Source organism: Ictalurus punctatus, chromosome 2 (genome assembly GCF_001660625.3).
Source record: "Ictalurus punctatus breed USDA103 chromosome 2, Coco_2.0, whole genome shotgun sequence".
NCBI lineage: Eukaryota > Metazoa > Chordata > Actinopteri > Siluriformes > Ictaluridae > Ictalurus > Ictalurus punctatus.
The window spans coordinates 31,407,796-31,425,330 of NC_030417.2; the positions used below are offsets into that span (position 1 = coordinate 31,407,796).

At 38.6% G+C, this 17,535-nt stretch overlaps 2 protein-coding genes across 4 annotated transcripts in view; one reads left to right on the forward strand and one right to left on the reverse strand.

Moving 5' to 3' along the window:
• The window catches only part of ngfra (nerve growth factor receptor a (TNFR superfamily, member 16)), a 50,816-nt gene that overhangs the window by 17,521 nt on the left and 15,760 nt on the right, over positions 1 to 17,535 (reverse strand). For all 3 annotated transcript variants that reach the window (XM_017461254.3, XM_053675528.1, XM_053675526.1), the window contains exons 3-4: positions 12,766 to 13,134; positions 63 to 276 (exon numbers count right to left, since the gene is read on the reverse strand). In XM_017461254.3, the coding sequence (XP_017316743.1) occupies positions 63 to 276; positions 12,766 to 13,134 (583 nt within the window). The remainder of the gene's footprint in view (positions 1 to 62; positions 277 to 12,765; positions 13,135 to 17,535) is intronic.
• Positions 1 to 17,535, forward strand: part of selenow2a (selenoprotein W, 2a) — an 84,092-nt gene that overhangs the window by 9,944 nt on the left and 56,613 nt on the right. The gene's annotated exons all lie outside the window — the stretch shown is intronic.

The window sequence follows — 17,535 nt, forward strand, 5'->3', positions numbered from 1 at the left end:
AGTGATCTACTGTTCCCTCTTTCTCCTTCTGTGTCTCCTTCATCTCCTTGACCCTTCCTCACCTTTTGAAGACGATGTACGCGAGCAGGCCAATGAGCACGGCTGCCAGGGTGGAGCAGTAGATGGGGATGAGATTCTCATTGAGACCCCCACCAATGAAGCGTGGTGAGCTTGGCTTAGCCGTGGTGCTCTCCACATCCGGGCCGGGGCTTCTGAGCTCGTACCACGGCAACTCAGGAGGAGTGCTGGGAGATGCCATGGTGGGAGCCAGCGGATCTGTGGGAGGAGAAGAGAGAGGAAATATGGAGTCAGATTCAAATCCACACTCAGATCCGTGTCTAGCTTTAAGCGGGTTTGAACTTTAAGCGTGTGAATAAATTGTATAGCCGTCATGATTTGTTTTTATAACTGGTGTTCTAGGTGCCTTTCTTGTCACTGCCATTTTCTGACTTCCTATCTTTATTGATTTAATGCATAATTAATACAAGGGCAGGCATCATACATCCTGTCCTCTCTTTTATCTTATCCTATCTTACACATACAGCTAAATATGCACTTGTCTGTGTTGTGTAACATTCTGGAACATGTCCCTGAAAAGATTGCACAGGTTTTCCTGCCTTCAGAGAGATTCTAGACTCTAGAACATGGTCTGACCAACTACAAGCAGAGATGATTTTACACAGCACAGCGGTTTGGAAAGTTTCATGGTGTACAGTACATTTAGTCACAGATGAGAAAAGTCTTCCATAGGCAGTAGCTGAAATCTATTTTAGGCTTTTGCAGCTTTATACACATTTACACACACACACACACACACACACACACACACACACACAGACACACACACACACACAACCACACATACACGGCCCCTTATCTCAAGAAAACCGCTCGACATGCCAGCCATCTTAAGTCAAAGTGTATCGACTGCACGCCACCAAGAGCCACCGTTTTGTCAGCAGCACACTGTCTGTCTCTCCTTATCGCTCTTTCTCACTCTGCTTCTTCCTGTTACCTGCCATCAGTGTCTCTTTTTTCCTCTTTCTAGTCCCCCTTCCTTCTCTGTTCCTCTCTATTTCTTTTGTTTTGCCCCTTTACTTACCTCATTAAATAGTTTGCTTCATTTCATCTATAAACTGCATACTGTCCAAATTCCACTCATAATATGAGTGTAAGGGGGATTTTTTTTAAAAAGCAGAGCAGTGATAGAATTTGAACTCAACCCAATTACTGTGCTATATTACATTATATTGCACTATAATTGTATAAAAATCTGAGTAGTATAAATGTTCAGGGAGGTGCCTTATTACAGAGCATAGGGCTTCAAAGGGTTCTTCAACTGAGCTGTTTTTTTTTTTTTATAGTAATCCTTTTATAGTTACTTTAAAAAAAATACTGATTTTAAATGGCCTTTTGAATGATGGATTCTGCTTATACAGTTTGGTATTTGGGTCAAATTTCACAGCATAGAAGTAAATTCTTTTTCACTACTTATGTAAAAAAACAAAAAACTGGAGGTGTTGGGGGGAGGGTTAGGGGGCACTGTGGCTTGGCACATTTGCCTTGCCCTGTGTGTGTGGAGTTTACATTACATTACAGCATTTAGCAGATGCCCTTATCCAGAGCCACTTACAATTATCTCATGTATACAAGGGAGCAGATGAGGGCTAAGGGCCTTGCTCAAGGGCCCAACAGTGGCAGCTTGAACTCACAAACTTCCGATCAGAAGTCCAGCTTCCCTTTTGCGTGTTCTCCCCATTCTTTAGGGATTTCCTCCGCCAGTCCAAAGATATATGTTATAGGCTGACTAGCAGCTCTAAATTGTCTGTAGTTTGTGAATATGTGTGTGATAGTACCCTGCAATGGGTTGGCACTCTGTCCTGGGTGTCCCCCACCTTATGCCTAGAGTTCCCTAGGATAGGCTCCCCAATGATCCTTGTAGGATAAACAGTATAGAAAATGTAGTCTTAAGGTAGTAAATTAAGTCTCAGGTATTGAAATCCTACTTGTCTTGTCCTGTAGTCAAAGAGTTAACAGCTAAAACCAATTCTTTGCTTTCCCAGATTAGCCAGCTGGCTATTTTAGCTAAGGTTAGAGTTGCGTATTGTAGTATTATAGAATACTCTACCAGATCTGGCAACTGTGGTGTACTGTAACAAATGCAAGCTAGTTTACTAGCAGTTAAAGCTCTAAACTAAAGCAGTAGCAAAACCTTTCGTAGATACAAACACACAAATACACATACAAACTTGAATAGTCACAGCAAGTTCCATAAATAAATTATAGAGCACAATCTACACACTCCAAAAATGAATTCATTACTCTTACTTAATTTAATTGAAGAAAGTTTTTACACACAATTTAATTTTGTTCATTTAAAATAAATCAATTTAGTTGGGTCAACACAATTTAGTTGGTTACGGTCAAATTAATTTACTCTAGTATGGTTAATTAACTTTATTACATTTGTCAAACTAAATTTTATGCTGGTCCAACTTAATTTTTTAAAAATGTATTTAGTGAGGTTGAATTAATTTTCTTATGTTTAAATAAGCAATTTCATTCATCATTATACACAATGTATATAATGAACAAAAGACCGGTGTCAGTACTGACATTAGTAAAGATCACAGAGTGCACACAGCCTAAGCACAAGCGCCACTCTTCAGCACAACGCTAACCACAAAATTCAAAAACATTACAGAAACTCCTTCAAATGTCCAATATAACTGAACATTTAACACTAACATGTCTTTCTCTTTAGTGAAAAACACATGAAATAACACTTAATCCCTAATTTTACTCTTCCAATGCAGTCCCTTGTAAAGCATGCTGGGAACTACAGATCCACTGCCCAGTTAATTATGTCAACAAAAATGATTCCTGTTCTAAAATTGTGTTACTTTCGCTCATTGTACTTAATTAAACTGAACAAGAGGCAAAAAATAACTTTTCGAGTGCAGCATAAACATAATGTAGTACATAAATACCAACCAAGCTGCTTGTATCTGCAATTTTCTATATGCATATAAATACGTAGCAAAATCATATGTATACTGACATTGACATTTGTGTTTACATGACTGTCAAATTTATTCATGAGCACTCTGACTACCACTTTCATGTTCAAATACTGTATATATGTGATTGATGTGCTGCATTTGTTGATCCTTTTGAGCTTCAGGACTGGGATCCTATGGGACTCAAGAAAAAAGTTACAGGAATGGCCAGTTTCTACTCTTATGTAGGCTGTCAGAAATGAAGCTGGCAGGACAAAGGCCACATTGATCGAACATGTGAGCATACTGGACACCACACGAGTTGCTCCATGATGTGTTTAGTGCATTCGTTCATTTAGTCCATTGTCTTCATTAAATGATTTATCCTGCTCAATGCAGTTGTGGTTTAAAATCCTAGCAAACAGAGGCAAATTAGTTCATGAAGAAATATGACAGGTGAATAAAAATGAGAATGACCGCAGGAGTACAGGAATGCAAATACACAATACAGCCAAATGTTTGTGGACAGTGAAGGAAAACTGTAATGCTAAAGCATACAATGGACTTTTGGCCACATGTGAGCTAGATTACTAGCAGTTTACTAGCCAGCTACCATGTTTGGGATAGACATGTCGGCATTTATAAGTTACATGCTCTAGGCCATTTTTAAAATTTTTCCGCATTACAAAAAAAGCCATTAAACAATTCAATAATATTTTTTTAAGTGGTTTATTATTACATTTTCATGGGTAATTTAAAGTTTGGTATAGACAAAATGAAACAGCTCGTCTGTTTTCAAAAGGCGGGGCCAGAGTGGTTTGGGTGAAAAGCTATTAAATTCTTCTCTCTTTTTTTCATTCTTCCTCTTTCATCCTCAGCTCGATATTTTCAGGGTTCAGTGCCAACTTTTTAAGCGCTCGTTAACCGTGCGTCCCCTTTAATGAGCAGGCTTTATATTCACATCTTTACAGCTCTTCTTACCAAGAGGGGTCTGAGGGCTACAACCTTATAATGCTCCCTTTATCTGGCAGAAAGGATGGCCTGTATCCCTGCATCTCTCTCTCTCTCTCTCTCTCTCTCTCTCTCTCTCTCTCTCTCTCTCTCTCACTCAAACACACACACACACACAGACTCACTGTCCCTTTCACTCTGTCTCACCCTGTGTAAATGCATATGTGTGTGTGTGTGTGTGCGCGTGCGCGCGCGATAAGAGTGTAATGAAGGGGATAGAGTGAGAGGGGAGAGCGAGGGGGAGCGGGTGAAGGAGTAAATGAACAGAGGCGCTGCTGTTAAGTGTTCTGATTAGCTGCAGTAATTACGCTGCAGCAGGCATTTAACACACACACACACACACACACACACGTAGACTCTCTCACAAAGTCTCAGTGATTCATGCATCAGCCCCACTGTCTGCTTAGGCTGAAAGACAGAATGAAGTGAGGACAGAAAAGACAAAAAGAACGAAGCACTCAATGGCAAGAGGGATAGACAGGAAGTGAGAGCGCTTCACCGAACGCTGGAAACAGCAGAGCCAGAAGAAATATGAAGTGTCCGAAAAATGGAGTGGACAAATGTAGAATGAAAAGTCATGAGCATAGCTGAGAAGCACAACGCTGTGACATGAAATAATACACAATGCTACACTGCACTACAGTGACTGATGTAAATTTCTCACAAACACACACTATTAATAGCACATTCCCAAAAGTAGCCTTTTGAGTGTTCGTGTGTGTGTATGTATGTATGTGTGTGTGTGTGAACGCACGTGTGTATGCGGCAGTAATGGCCACTGATAGAGGTCACAGATTGAAACCTGATGCTAAGACAGAAACCCCAGCAGCTGTATCGACCCTGCAGTGTGAACATCTCAGCACATCTCTCTCTATTTCTCTATTTCTATCTATCTTCTTTTAAGTCTCTCTTCTGGTTTCCTCTCATTCACCCTCTCGAAAATTATTTTCTTGCCTTCCTTTTCACGCCCCACCAGGTTCATAAATATAATAGCTGATTTTGATCATTTCGTTTCATTTCTATAGTCCATCCATCCACCCATTTTCCATACCGCTTATCTTACACAGAGTCACAGGAGAGCCTGGAGTCTATCCCAAGGAACTCGTGGCACACACATTCACACACTACGGATGATCTGGAAATGTGAATCAACCTTCAACACATGTGTTTGGACTGGGGGAGGAAACCGGAGTACCCGGAGGAAACCCCCGAAGAACATGGGGAGAACATGCGAACTCCATGCACACACGGTGGAGGTAGGAATCGGCCCCTCAACCCCAGAGGTGCAAGGCACACGTACTAACCACTAAGCCATCGTACTCCCCGCCCCCATTCCAATAGTCATGAGTACTTAATTAATACAGTAAATAAATCACAGAGTAATATAAGAAAATAATCAAATCAGTCCTACTGGGAACTTCTACTGGAAATTACAAATAAATTAAAGGAAATATCAAGGTGATGGAGAATACAGTAGTGTGTTAAAATAAGAGCATTTGATTGTAAAATTGTTATTTTCCTACAACTTTAGCATGTGTGGTCAGCTGTATGGTTAAAATAAACAGAGGAAATAGAGCTTCGGGTGTTTCAGAAGTCAATAACTGTGTTCAGGAAAGTGGAATTAAACTTTTAAATTAAATAAGAGAATGTAGGAGGAGATAGATGAGAGACTGCCAGTGGGACTTAAGGCAGAGAGCTAATGTACATACACACACACACACACACACACACATACACATACACACACACACACACACACATTCATTCATTCATTTTAAGGTCCATCACATGTTCGGGTGTGGGTGTGTGTGTGTGTGCGCATGTGTCCATCCATTGTCACCAACTTGCTATTAAATAAAGCACATGCAGATCAGCAAGCCAGCCAGCATGAGAGAGCGTGAGTGTCCAGACGAGAGTAATTGTAAGAGGAAAAAGAAGAGAAGAGAGAAAAATAAGAATGAAAGCGACTGTAAATGTCACGTATGAGGTCATCGCTGATGTTTCACTGTATGTATCATTCAGGGTGGTCTTCTGTTCAAAAACATCAGGGACTGTGTGTGTGTGTGTGTGTGTGTGTGTGTGTGCATATGGGTTATACAGCCCAATCACAATACTTCATTGTACTGGACTATAAAAGTACATACAGATTGTAAATTAGTCAGAGTGGACCACAGAAAGCACACAATAGTGGTGTGAGCTGATTCATGCTGGTCTAATGATCTCTCCTGACTCATTACATCATGTAAGTGTGAACCTTTGGGGTTGTTCATGTGCAAATTATAGAACATTTAATTGATACAAACTACGTTTATTAGGTACACCTATTTTATTAGGATGGACAAAGATTTAAAAGAAAAAAGAAAACCTAAAAAGTCACTTAACCAATAAAACAAAAATGTCTTCTCTACTCTACTCTTCTCTTCTTTTCTCTTCTCTACTCTTCTCTTCTTTTCTCTTCTCCACTCTTCTGTTCTTTTCTCTTCTCTACTCTTCGCTTCTTTTCTCTTCTCTACTCTTCTGTTCTTTTCTCTACTCTTCTCTTCTTTTCTCTTCTCTACTCTTCTTTTCTCTTCTCTTCTCTTCTCCACTCCTCTCTTCTCTTCTCTTATCCAGTCTTCTCTTCTCTTGCAATAATTGTCTCTTCTCTCTCCTGACAGAGACATATGGACTGATGTGATCAAAGGCAAATGAACATCTGCCAATGAAGTGTGTGTGTGTGTGTGTGTGTGTGTGTGTGTGTGTGTGTGTGTGTGTGTGTGTGTGTGTGTGTGTGTGTGTGTGTGTGTGTTCCTTACTGAGCCTCAATAAATTGACTTGCACTTATAGAGCCTCCTTGATTTATGCCCTCCATCTGTACACAGATAACACTTAACATCTCCACTACAAGCAGGTGGCCAAATGCTCACACACACACACACACACACACTCACACACACACACACACACACACACACACACACACACACACACACACACACACATATATACTAGCCATGTGGCACAGCTAGCAAATGCAAATCCAATTCAAGCCTTTCTGGAATGTACCGGAATAGTAGTACTAAATCCAGGAAGTCTCTTCATCCAACACTGGAGCTCACAGCCAAGCTCACTATTGAAACCAAATGCTGCCTCTGCTGTGAAAAATGCTGAAAACATCTCACTGCAGTGTCAAAGCCAACTACGTAAGCACATTTGTTCATGGGAATATACCCTATAAGTTAAATATAGAAGAAGATTAACAAAATCAGCAAGTATTTCTACAATTGTTGGCCAGTTCCCAGTAAGAGTAAATCTAGGCTCACTATCCCTCTCCATAGGGGCCAAATTAAATCAGCAGCTGATAGTATCCCAGTCCAAGCTCTAAATCCCAAAGCACAAAGCTCTAAAAATGGAAGCTCTATGTCTATCTCCATAGACTTTGAAACAAACATGGTAGCTCTGCACACCTTTTTTATAGAGTCCAAAGCAAGAGGCAGCCCTATGTCTCTTCAGAAAATCCTATGCAAAAGCTCTATGTCCCTTTCTATAAAACCCAACGCAAAAGGCAGCTCTGTGTCCCTTTCTATAAAACCCAACGCAAAAGGCAGCTCTATGTCCCTTTCTATAAAAAAAACAAAGCAAAAGGCAGCTCTATGTCCCTTTCTATAAAACCCAATGCAAAAGGCAGCTCTGTGTCCCTTTCTATAAAACCCAACGCAAAAGGCAGCTCTATGTCCCTTTCTAAAAAAAAACAAAGCAAAAGGCAGCTCTATGTCCCTTTCTATAAAACCCAACGCAAAAGGCAGCTCTATGTCCCTTTCTATAAAACCCAACGCAAAAGGCAGCTCTATGTCCCTTTCTATAAAACCCAACGCAAAAGGCAGCTCTATGTCCCTTTCTATAAAACCCAACACAAAAGGCAGCTCTATGTCCCTTTCTATAAAACCCAATGCAAAAGGCAGCTCTATGTCCCTTTCTATAAAACCCAACACAAAAGGCAGCTCTATGTCCCTTTCTATAAAACCCAACGCAAAAGGCAGCTCTATGTCCCTTTCTAAAAAATCCAATGCAAAAGGCAGCTCTATGTCCCTTTCTAAAAAATCCAATGCAAAAGGCAGCTTTATGTCCCTTTCTATAAAACCAAAGCAAAAAGCAAGCTCTATGTCTCTTCAGAAAACCCAAACCAGTGGCAGCTCTATGTCCTGTTCTATAAAGCCCAAAGCACAAACACCTTTGTGTCCCATTCTATAAAATACAAAGAAAATATCAGGTCTATATCAGGTCTATGTCTCTAAAAACTACAGCTCTATGCTCCTCCGTATATGGGACGAAGTGAAAACAGAAGCTCTACATCCCTCTACAAAAAAAGGCAGATTGTTGTCCCTTATTATGGAGCCCAAAGCAAAAATAACAGCTCTTTATCCTTCATTACAGAGTCCAAAGCAAAAAATTGCAGGTCTTTGTCCCTCTTCATAGAGCCTAAGGATGAATCAGCAGCTTTGTGTCCGTTTCCATAAAAGCCGAAGCCAAGACAGCAGCTTTTGTTTTCCTCCACATATAGCCCAAAACAAAGACAATGGCACCTGTGCTGAAACAGAGTCCCAGTGAGCAGTAATATTAGTTCCAATTTGGACGAAAGTGTACCAGAGAAGAAAAAAATAGCATTACATCAGCAAATGATGGCTATCACACCAACGTCAGCTCAGGTTCATTCATTTCTACTGAAAATAGAAGCTAGATGAGCAATGGGAAATTTTGGATTTTACCCAGCCAAATTAGCAGTATGCCCGAATTACACAACAGATTACTACACTTGCACCTGCATGAGAATAAAGCCCCAGTGCAAAAACAGCAGCTCTGATTTACTCTTCATCGAGATTAGAGCACAGTCAGCTGCACTGACAGCTGAAGCAGCAGCTGATGCAAACTGGATCCCTGAGTTCAAAGCATAAAATTCAGCCTGGTAGTTAGCAGGAATAATCATGCCAACACACACAATTTTGTCGTACTATCCCTGTGAGACCTTCCATTGATATAATAATTAATGCAGCTGTTTTCCTCAGCCAAATGTCTCCATAAGATCAAAACTGTTGATTCTACTATCCTTATAGGGACATTTGGTCCCCAGCAAGATATAAAACACACACACACTCACACACACACTTTATTATTATCTTGTACTGTTTTACTAGCTGTATAGATTTTCTTTTATTACTATCTTCATGGGGTTTCACCTCAATTTAACCATAACAGGCAAATAAAGCACTCAAAATTGCCATGCTTTCATGGGGACAGTGAGAACTAAATACAAGCCCACCCAACAGAAGCAGATTCTCTAGATGGACGGGGTGTGTTATAGGCCGTGTTATTGGATTAGTGCGTTGTTGTTTAGGAGGTACGTCCTGATGTCTGATCACCTCAGGCATGTCAGTGAGTGTGTGTGAGGAGGGAGTGTGTGTGTGTGTGTGTGTGTGTGTGTGTGTGTGTGTGTGTGTGTGTGTGTGTGTGTGTGTGTGTGTGTGTGCGAATAAGCAAGAGAGGGACCATCAAACTCTGTAAAAGTACTGTTTACATTATTTTATGAAAGAGTAGTACCAGCACTTGGACTTGACCTCCTTAAACCGTCTTGCTTTGCTGACCACATTTGCATTAACTGCATATCTGAACTTTGACTCTTCACCTGCCACGCTAGAACAGACACATGATGAAGTGATCCTAATTAACCCTTGAACCCGAGTCAAGCAAACACTGTCAGGAGAATTTATGGATTTTTTTTTTTTCTTTTTTGTGACGTAGAGGAGTAAACCTAATTGGAGCATCCAAAGAATGCATTAGCTTAATTACATTTACAATTAATTATGCTATTTTATTTTGCATCACTAAACATGTTGGTACTGGCACCTACCTAGGACACAGATTGTTCTCCCATGTTAGTTTACATCATAGAGTATTTGTTCATTAGTTTATTCATTGACATTTATAAAAGTTACCTTTTGAATGGGCTGTAAGAGTAGTGGTTACAAATAAATGAATAATTGCTTTATTTGTAGTGAGGCCTTCCTTTACCCTGATATTTCAATCATCAAACGTCGCAATAAGGTAGACAGCTGTTGAGATGAATGAATTTATGGATGAAAACATTGACTGAAAAAAATGACTAAATCTACGAGGTTCAGTCAACTGAAAAGCTTAAAAGTGCAGCATAAATTAGAATTGAATAAAAAAAAATTCATTCAGCGCTGGAAGACTTGAATTGCACAAAATGGAGATTATGTAAAATGAGGTCTATTTGCAATAAACAATGCAATTTTTTAAAAATTGAATTCATTTGACTCACCCTCGTATATCTAAACCTGTCTTCCATCCTCATCATTTTACAGAGCAGAACTTTCATTAACGTGCATTGCATATTAATAATTAGTCAAGTGGGTTTGATTAATTTAAATAATTTTGTGTTATTTTATATTGAATCATTTGTGTAGTTATTGCAAAGACTGCACAAACGATTACTTCATTTTTTTAAGCACGAGTACATTTACTCAAGTGAACTTTTTGACTGCGCTTTACACTGCTATGTGATAATTTACTCTTTATACGACAGCTCTGTTGAATTCTCGACTCTGACTGGTCAGATTGTGTTGATTGATTTACCATAACTCTGACAAGAGTGCTGGCTGCAAGACTAATCATAGGTTTATATTACTCCTTCTAGTATGCTATTGTTTCTATAGTAACAGCTAATTCACAGGGACTTGTATAATCTATTATACACTACTAATAAATGGATTTAAAAGGTGTAAAGAAATGTATAATCATTGATATGGTGAAGCATTCTTTAACCTTCTTCTCAACCATTTGGTAGAGCACATTTTGAGTCACTACATCTTATTGAAAAAAGTGTTTAACTTAACTCATCCATCTCTACCACTCGGTTTAGGTATGTTATGTTGGAAACATTCATTAAATGTTGACGTGTCTTAAAACATTGTACCTTTTAAGTTGGCCACCTTACAGGAAGTCACTCCAGACATCCAGCTATGGGTTTTATTTAACTTTTTCTAAACGTTTTTGGTATTTGGTAAATGTATTTATACTTTTACCATGAAGTGACTTATGGCTGATACTAAATAGACAATAAGTCGCCTATACAAAAAAAATTTGGGGGCTGTTAAAAAAATAAACATTGATAGTTGTTGTTATTGCCAGAAAGAAATTTTTAAAAAATGTGAAGAAAACAATTGCTTTTATCTTAGAGAGGGTGTTAAAGGGGTTAGGACAATTTTAATCCACGTTTATTCTTTTATCGCAAAAAGGAAAGTAAGTACAGAGGATGTTGCATTTTGTGGTTTCAAGCTGTGTTATTTTGTCTTATTAACTTTAAGAGCATGTGAGGGAACAACTGTTTATAGCTGTTATAACCTAAGTGTGATGTATCATTGTTTAATAAATTAAAGAAATGTTATCTTTGGCTGTACTGTGGTAAAAGAGGAATAAAATACTTTGAAATAAATGACTGTTATATAATAAAATAATCACAACATGCCGTCAGTTGCTTGATCAGTCCCTCCAGGATTTTGTGATTTTGCAGATTTTGCAGATTTTCCGCAGATTTGGGCCAAGACGCTTCATGTGATGTCATCACGACAGGCATTCAGCCAAAGCACTCTTTGATTCACATGCATCGAACATGAGTACAGCTAAAAAGTCTCATTTACCAGCAAACATCACTGCAAAATTTATTTGTGCAATTGAAATTTCAAGTAGTTTTTATGCAAAAAAAAAAAAAAAAAAAAAAAGGCACAAAAATACGCTGCAAGTTTCAGTTCTGGCCACAACAATCACAAAAAAATTCTGCAAAATCCTGAACAGACTGCTTGATAGAATGAAACTGATAGTATGCCAAATTCATGAGATGAAAAAACATATAAAAACACTGCTTTATATTTTGTAGTCAAATCACTTAACCCTCTAAACAAAACCTTCTCAGTGCTAGGCTTGGTGACCCACTCTGGTCTACATCATTGTATTTTCTCTGCTCTAACATCTGACTCATCAGGTAATTATCAATCCATTCTTCACCACTCACTGCTGTGGTCTCCAGAACTGGAGCTAAGAATTTCAGATGTACAGCAGTTATGGTCACATGAGATGTTTGTTGTTTTCCAGTCGAGTCACCACCATTGAAGATGATAAAAAAAAAATAGACTTCAATTTAAAACTATAATGAATTCAGAAATAACTCTTATGCTCATATTCATATGTTTCTCATAAGATCACAAGTTCTTGGTTACACAATTGCACTTTTTGACTAGATAGTACACAGTTACAGAAAGGAAATTATTTACAATTGCACTATCCGGTGTCAGTCTTTTTTTTTAGTCTAGTTCCTCTCAAAGTTTCTTCCTCATGTCGTCTCAGGGAGTTTATCCTTGTCACCGTCGCCTCTGGCTTGCTCATTAGGGATCAATTTAGTAATGTATATGTTATATCCGGAATTTATATATTTCTATAAAGCTGCTTTGTGACAATGTCCATTGTCAAACGCCTTATACAAATAAATTTAAATTGAATTCAATATTTGTATACATTTCCGAAATGCCCTTGAAACTGAAATACTCTGCGCTGACTGTCACTAAGCTTGCCTTAGAGGTAGATTGCTGTAGACCAAACAAAGTGCACTAACTGAATAAACACACCAGGGATTGATTCAAACAGCCTACATACCACGTTGTGAAATCGTCCTTATAGTCTGGAAAATACAGTATACGTCTCTCACCATAACACAAGGCATCGGCTATGGGCGAGCAGTCCCTCAGTGTTTCTAATTCTTCTGAGCCATCGTTGCAGACGGTGCAGGGTAAGCAGGGATCCAGCGAGCTCTCCTGGTCTGAGTAGGTGTCATCCTCACACGGCTCACATATCGTGTCACGGTCAGGCTCACAGCGCACGTAGACCCCATGACCACGTGGACACACTGTGCACGGCTCGCAGCCACCCGTCACGTCACTCATGTAGTAGCCATAATCACACACACACGCAGCATCGTTTGAGTCAGTGCATGGCGTTTCCATGCGCATGAGCCCGGTGCACTCTGTACAGGTCTGACACTTGTCCGTGTAACTGTATTTGTCCGAGTACGTCTCACCTGCACAGAAACAGAGACATTGTGATGTAGACTTTGATTTATTCATTCATAAAATAATAACAAACGTCATCATGAACATAATAATGGGCTGTCGAGTTGGCTATGTGCCCCTACATCTGAGTGGGTGTCCTGCAGGTCCACCGGTTTCCTCCCACCTCCTAATCAGTCTAAATCAGCCCTACATGTGAATGAGTGCATGAATGTGTGTGTGTATACTGTATATTGACTGCAGATCCACTGCAACAGTGGAACAGTAATAAAGAAATCAAAGTCAATATTTGGTGTGAGAAAAAAAATAAAAATAGTAGTCTCCAGTACAATTAGTGCGGTTTTATAAGGAAATGAGCTGTAAGTGTTATTGAGCATCTTGCAGAACCAGACACGGTTCTTCTGGAGACTTTGACTGTCGCACTCGCTTCTTATTTTTGCAGCAAAATAAGAACAATCCAGCGGCTTTCGTTGTGTTTTTTGTCTGAAAAGTGTCTCTTACCACTTAATATGCTGCTTTCTTTCCTGACATACAAACATTTTTCTGTAACATTTAATTTTGTGCTGGAAAACGAATGTTTGGGAATCTAAAATGTGTGTTGTTTTGTTTGTTTGTTTTTTTTTGTACTGATTCGATAATGTAGAAGTCATAACATAAAAAAATCTATAACAAATTTTGTACTAAAAATAATAGGGTGCCTAAAATTTCTGTACTTTTTTAAATTACAGTACTATATATGACAGGTTAAAAAGACAAGTTCATATAAGGCATGACTTACAAGTTAATAAATCACTACAAATTTAGTTGCGTGAGCTTGAGTGAAAGAAAGAAAGAAAGAAAGAGGTGTAATAGAAAGAGGGATAAATGAATGAATAACTATAACAAAGTGCAATTCATGGTGGAAATGCTGTGCTTCTAGAAGCAGGCTAGAATTAAATTGAGTGAACTTGAGAGAGAGACAGAGAGATAGAGAGAGAGAAATGTGAGTGAAAGAAAGAAAGAATCATAAGTGAAAAACAACAAAATTAAGTGAATGAATAAATAAGCAAATAAGCTTTTAAAGACTTCCTGAGGAGAGGTCAGGCAGGAAGGAAGGAAGGAAATGGAAAGAGAGATGGATGATGATGATGGCAAGACGAGAACACGCTGAAACTGGAGAGGAAACACAAGAGGATGAACTGAGAGTGAGGACGGGGGGAGAAACAGAGGAGAAAATGCCAGAAAAGATGGAAGAGGAGTAATGTGGATAATAGCGTTTACTGGGAGTCGCTGGAAAGGTCGCCCACATTGATCTGATTTTCTGTGTGTGTTTGTGCGGACAGTGCTTTTGTTTATCTCATTAAAGGATCGATCCTTGTGTATAGACACAAGAACTGAGAGTGAAGTACAGTTGCACTGCATTATCTAAAAACTCTGAGTGAAGTACAGTTGCACTGCATTAAGCACATTACGATCATGAATACACTGATGCACTCAGATAATCAACAAGTTCCACCACACTTCACTTAGAAATACATAAGAAATAAAACACTTCAGGGTGTGCTCTTGTAGGAAAATTATAAACGACGGCGGACCAATACAAACGTCATTAGTTCCCTGTAACAGAAAACCCTGAAGTGTTTTGCTCCTCTTATACCACTGCAGTGCCAATCATTATTTTATTCATCAAAAAACGTCAAGGTTTAAATTTGATCCATTTATAGTTACGTTTAATGCTTTGGGATGTCCGCAAGACAAGTTAGTTCCTGTTATCACCTATGTTATAACAGCTATACACTCAATCATTCCCACACCAGCCTCTCTTGTTTGTTTCTCTCGACGTTAATAAGACAGAAAAATGCAGCTCGGTCTGTTACACGGAAACCTGAAAGTCGCCTGTCCTGAAGTCTCTTGTGGAGGAAAATTTACTGACTGTTACAAAGAACCGACACTCAAGACATCTTCACAAACTTCACCATATCAATGATTATACCATTTTCTTTGTTACATAATAACACTTTTTTTAAAAATTGTTTATTATTAGGCTTAGATTACTGGGGATTGTCCAGCATACAAGTCATACAAGTGAATACAAGTGATGCAGCTATGACTATATAAACAGTACATAATGTTTATAATGATAATGATTTGCCTTGCAGCTGCAACTACTGTCAGAGCTGCTGACCAACACCTTCTGACCAACCAGATTCAAGAATTATAAATGTAATTAAGTCTATTAAACTCTACGCCTGTGCAAAAATAAACAAACAAACAAACAAAACAGCAAAAAAAAAAATCAGACGTTCAATTGAAACTGAATGTTAGTGTACGTTTTTTTTTTCTTTTCTTTATCTTATAGTGTATATCAGATAATAATTAGAGAGAAATAATGTGCGAATGCTGGCGTTAACTCCAGTTAATGGAAAGGAATTTAAATGAATCAATTAACTTTCGAAAAAAAAAAAATGTAAAAAAGGATTCGAGAAATATCCTGTAATCAAATGTTACATACAGCTAGCAAACGTTTGTTAGATTACTATTGTTTTTGATTGCCGTGATAACTAAGTTAGCTAGGTTAGCTAGCTAAGGATAAATAAATTAGCTAGCTTTCTAGCATAAAACACTTCACCAACTTAGCAAGTCAGCTAAAGGGTTGGTGAAGTAGCTAGCACTAATGTTATGTAAAAGATTGTTAGTTGTTAATTAGTCTTTCTGTATGTTTTAGGTAGCTAATGTTACAAAATAGCGTACTTTCATTTTGAAAGAGTGTTTTACATTGTCTAAACAAGGATTTTGTGCTGCAGCTAGATACTGCAAAAAATATATTGGTGACATAAAAAGGACTGCTAAAATTAAGCTAGAGATTGTGTAAAGTAGTCACAATGTCAGTTTATTTTTCACCAACCGGAGGTTTGGTATGGTCTTCCAAAAATACAGCATTAATATTGCATATTCTTGCAGCATTATTTTCAGATATAATTAGAAAGTCAATAAATTATTCACAAAGTCTATGTCAGTGGGTAAAGAGGATTTTGCAGGGGGCATCTGTAATGGTTTAGGGGAAGAATAGTTTTTAGGTAACTCACTTCAAGGCATTCAGCGGGGTTGCCAGGTCCTGTGTAATTGGTCTTATTTTTACATTTTTACTTTATTTATTTTTTTTTAGGTAGGCTTTGCATATCGTTTTGTAATTCAAATAACTCCTTTAATTTTATTTATTTAAGTCAAACTGTAAATGTGTAGTTTACTATATTTGTGGCTTATCGTTATGATTCAAATATAACAATATAACGGGGGAGCCTGGAGACTATCCCAGGGAACTCGTGGTGCAAGGCGGGGGACAACCTGGATGGGGTGCCAACCCATTGCAGGACACAATCACACACTCTCACTAAAGATTCTTCAATTAAATGAATACTGTTTGACTTTATAGTATAAAACTGTATACTGATCGTTTTTAATGCCAATTTATAATCCCATTATTCTGTATCATCCAGAACAGGATGGGTTCCCTTTTGTGTCTGGTTTTTCTCAATGTTGTCCTCTGGGAGTTTTCCTTTCCACTGACATCTCTGGCTCACTCATTAGGAATCTAAATCTTCTCAATCTAATTTCTGTAAAGCTGCTTTGGAACAATGTCTATTGTTAAAGCACTATACGCCTCAAATTGAATTAAATTGATGTTTGGGAGGGTCAGATTGACCATTAGGTTTGTTTGGGGGTTTTAAAGGGTCACTGGAACCTACACTTGTTACCCAGCATCTTGCACAAACCCATGTGTTTCTCCAAGTCCTGTCTTGAGGCACTGCAAATGTTTCCCTTGCCCAAACACACCCACAGCCTTGTTCATAAACGAGTCAGGTATGTTAGAAAGGAAAAAATGCTACAATGTGCAGTGCAGGTGGACTCCAGAAGCAGAACTGGTAAACACACACTCAGAACCACGTCTGTCTTCTGTTTGTTTTGGGGGGTTTTTTGTCTGTAAGGTTGCAACAGAGAAAGCGTTTTTGATTAATGATCATAGTTAAACAGAGAAGTTGTTCATGCAGAGTTGGTAGTCAGTTTGGCAGTTTTCAGGTGAATATTTCTGATGTGAAAACACCTAGGGCAAAGTCCCAGAACCACCAATCTACTCCACCCAAAACACACATACACCCTTGTACATGTAATTCATAGCTACATTTTTCTTTGTATATCTCTCTGGCTTTAATGTTATTCCTGAAAAGCATTTCATCATTGTGGAGTGAAACTGGAGTGAAACTGTTTTTTTTTTTTTTCCTCTGTACTAAAACTGGCACCCTCAAGACATTTGTAATTCAGCCAAGTAAAAACTGATTTCACAACTGACTTCGAGGACTAAGTCATGAGATACTGACTGCCGCAGAATTACACAATGTAAAAACACACACAAAAAAAATAGCCAGCTGCCATGT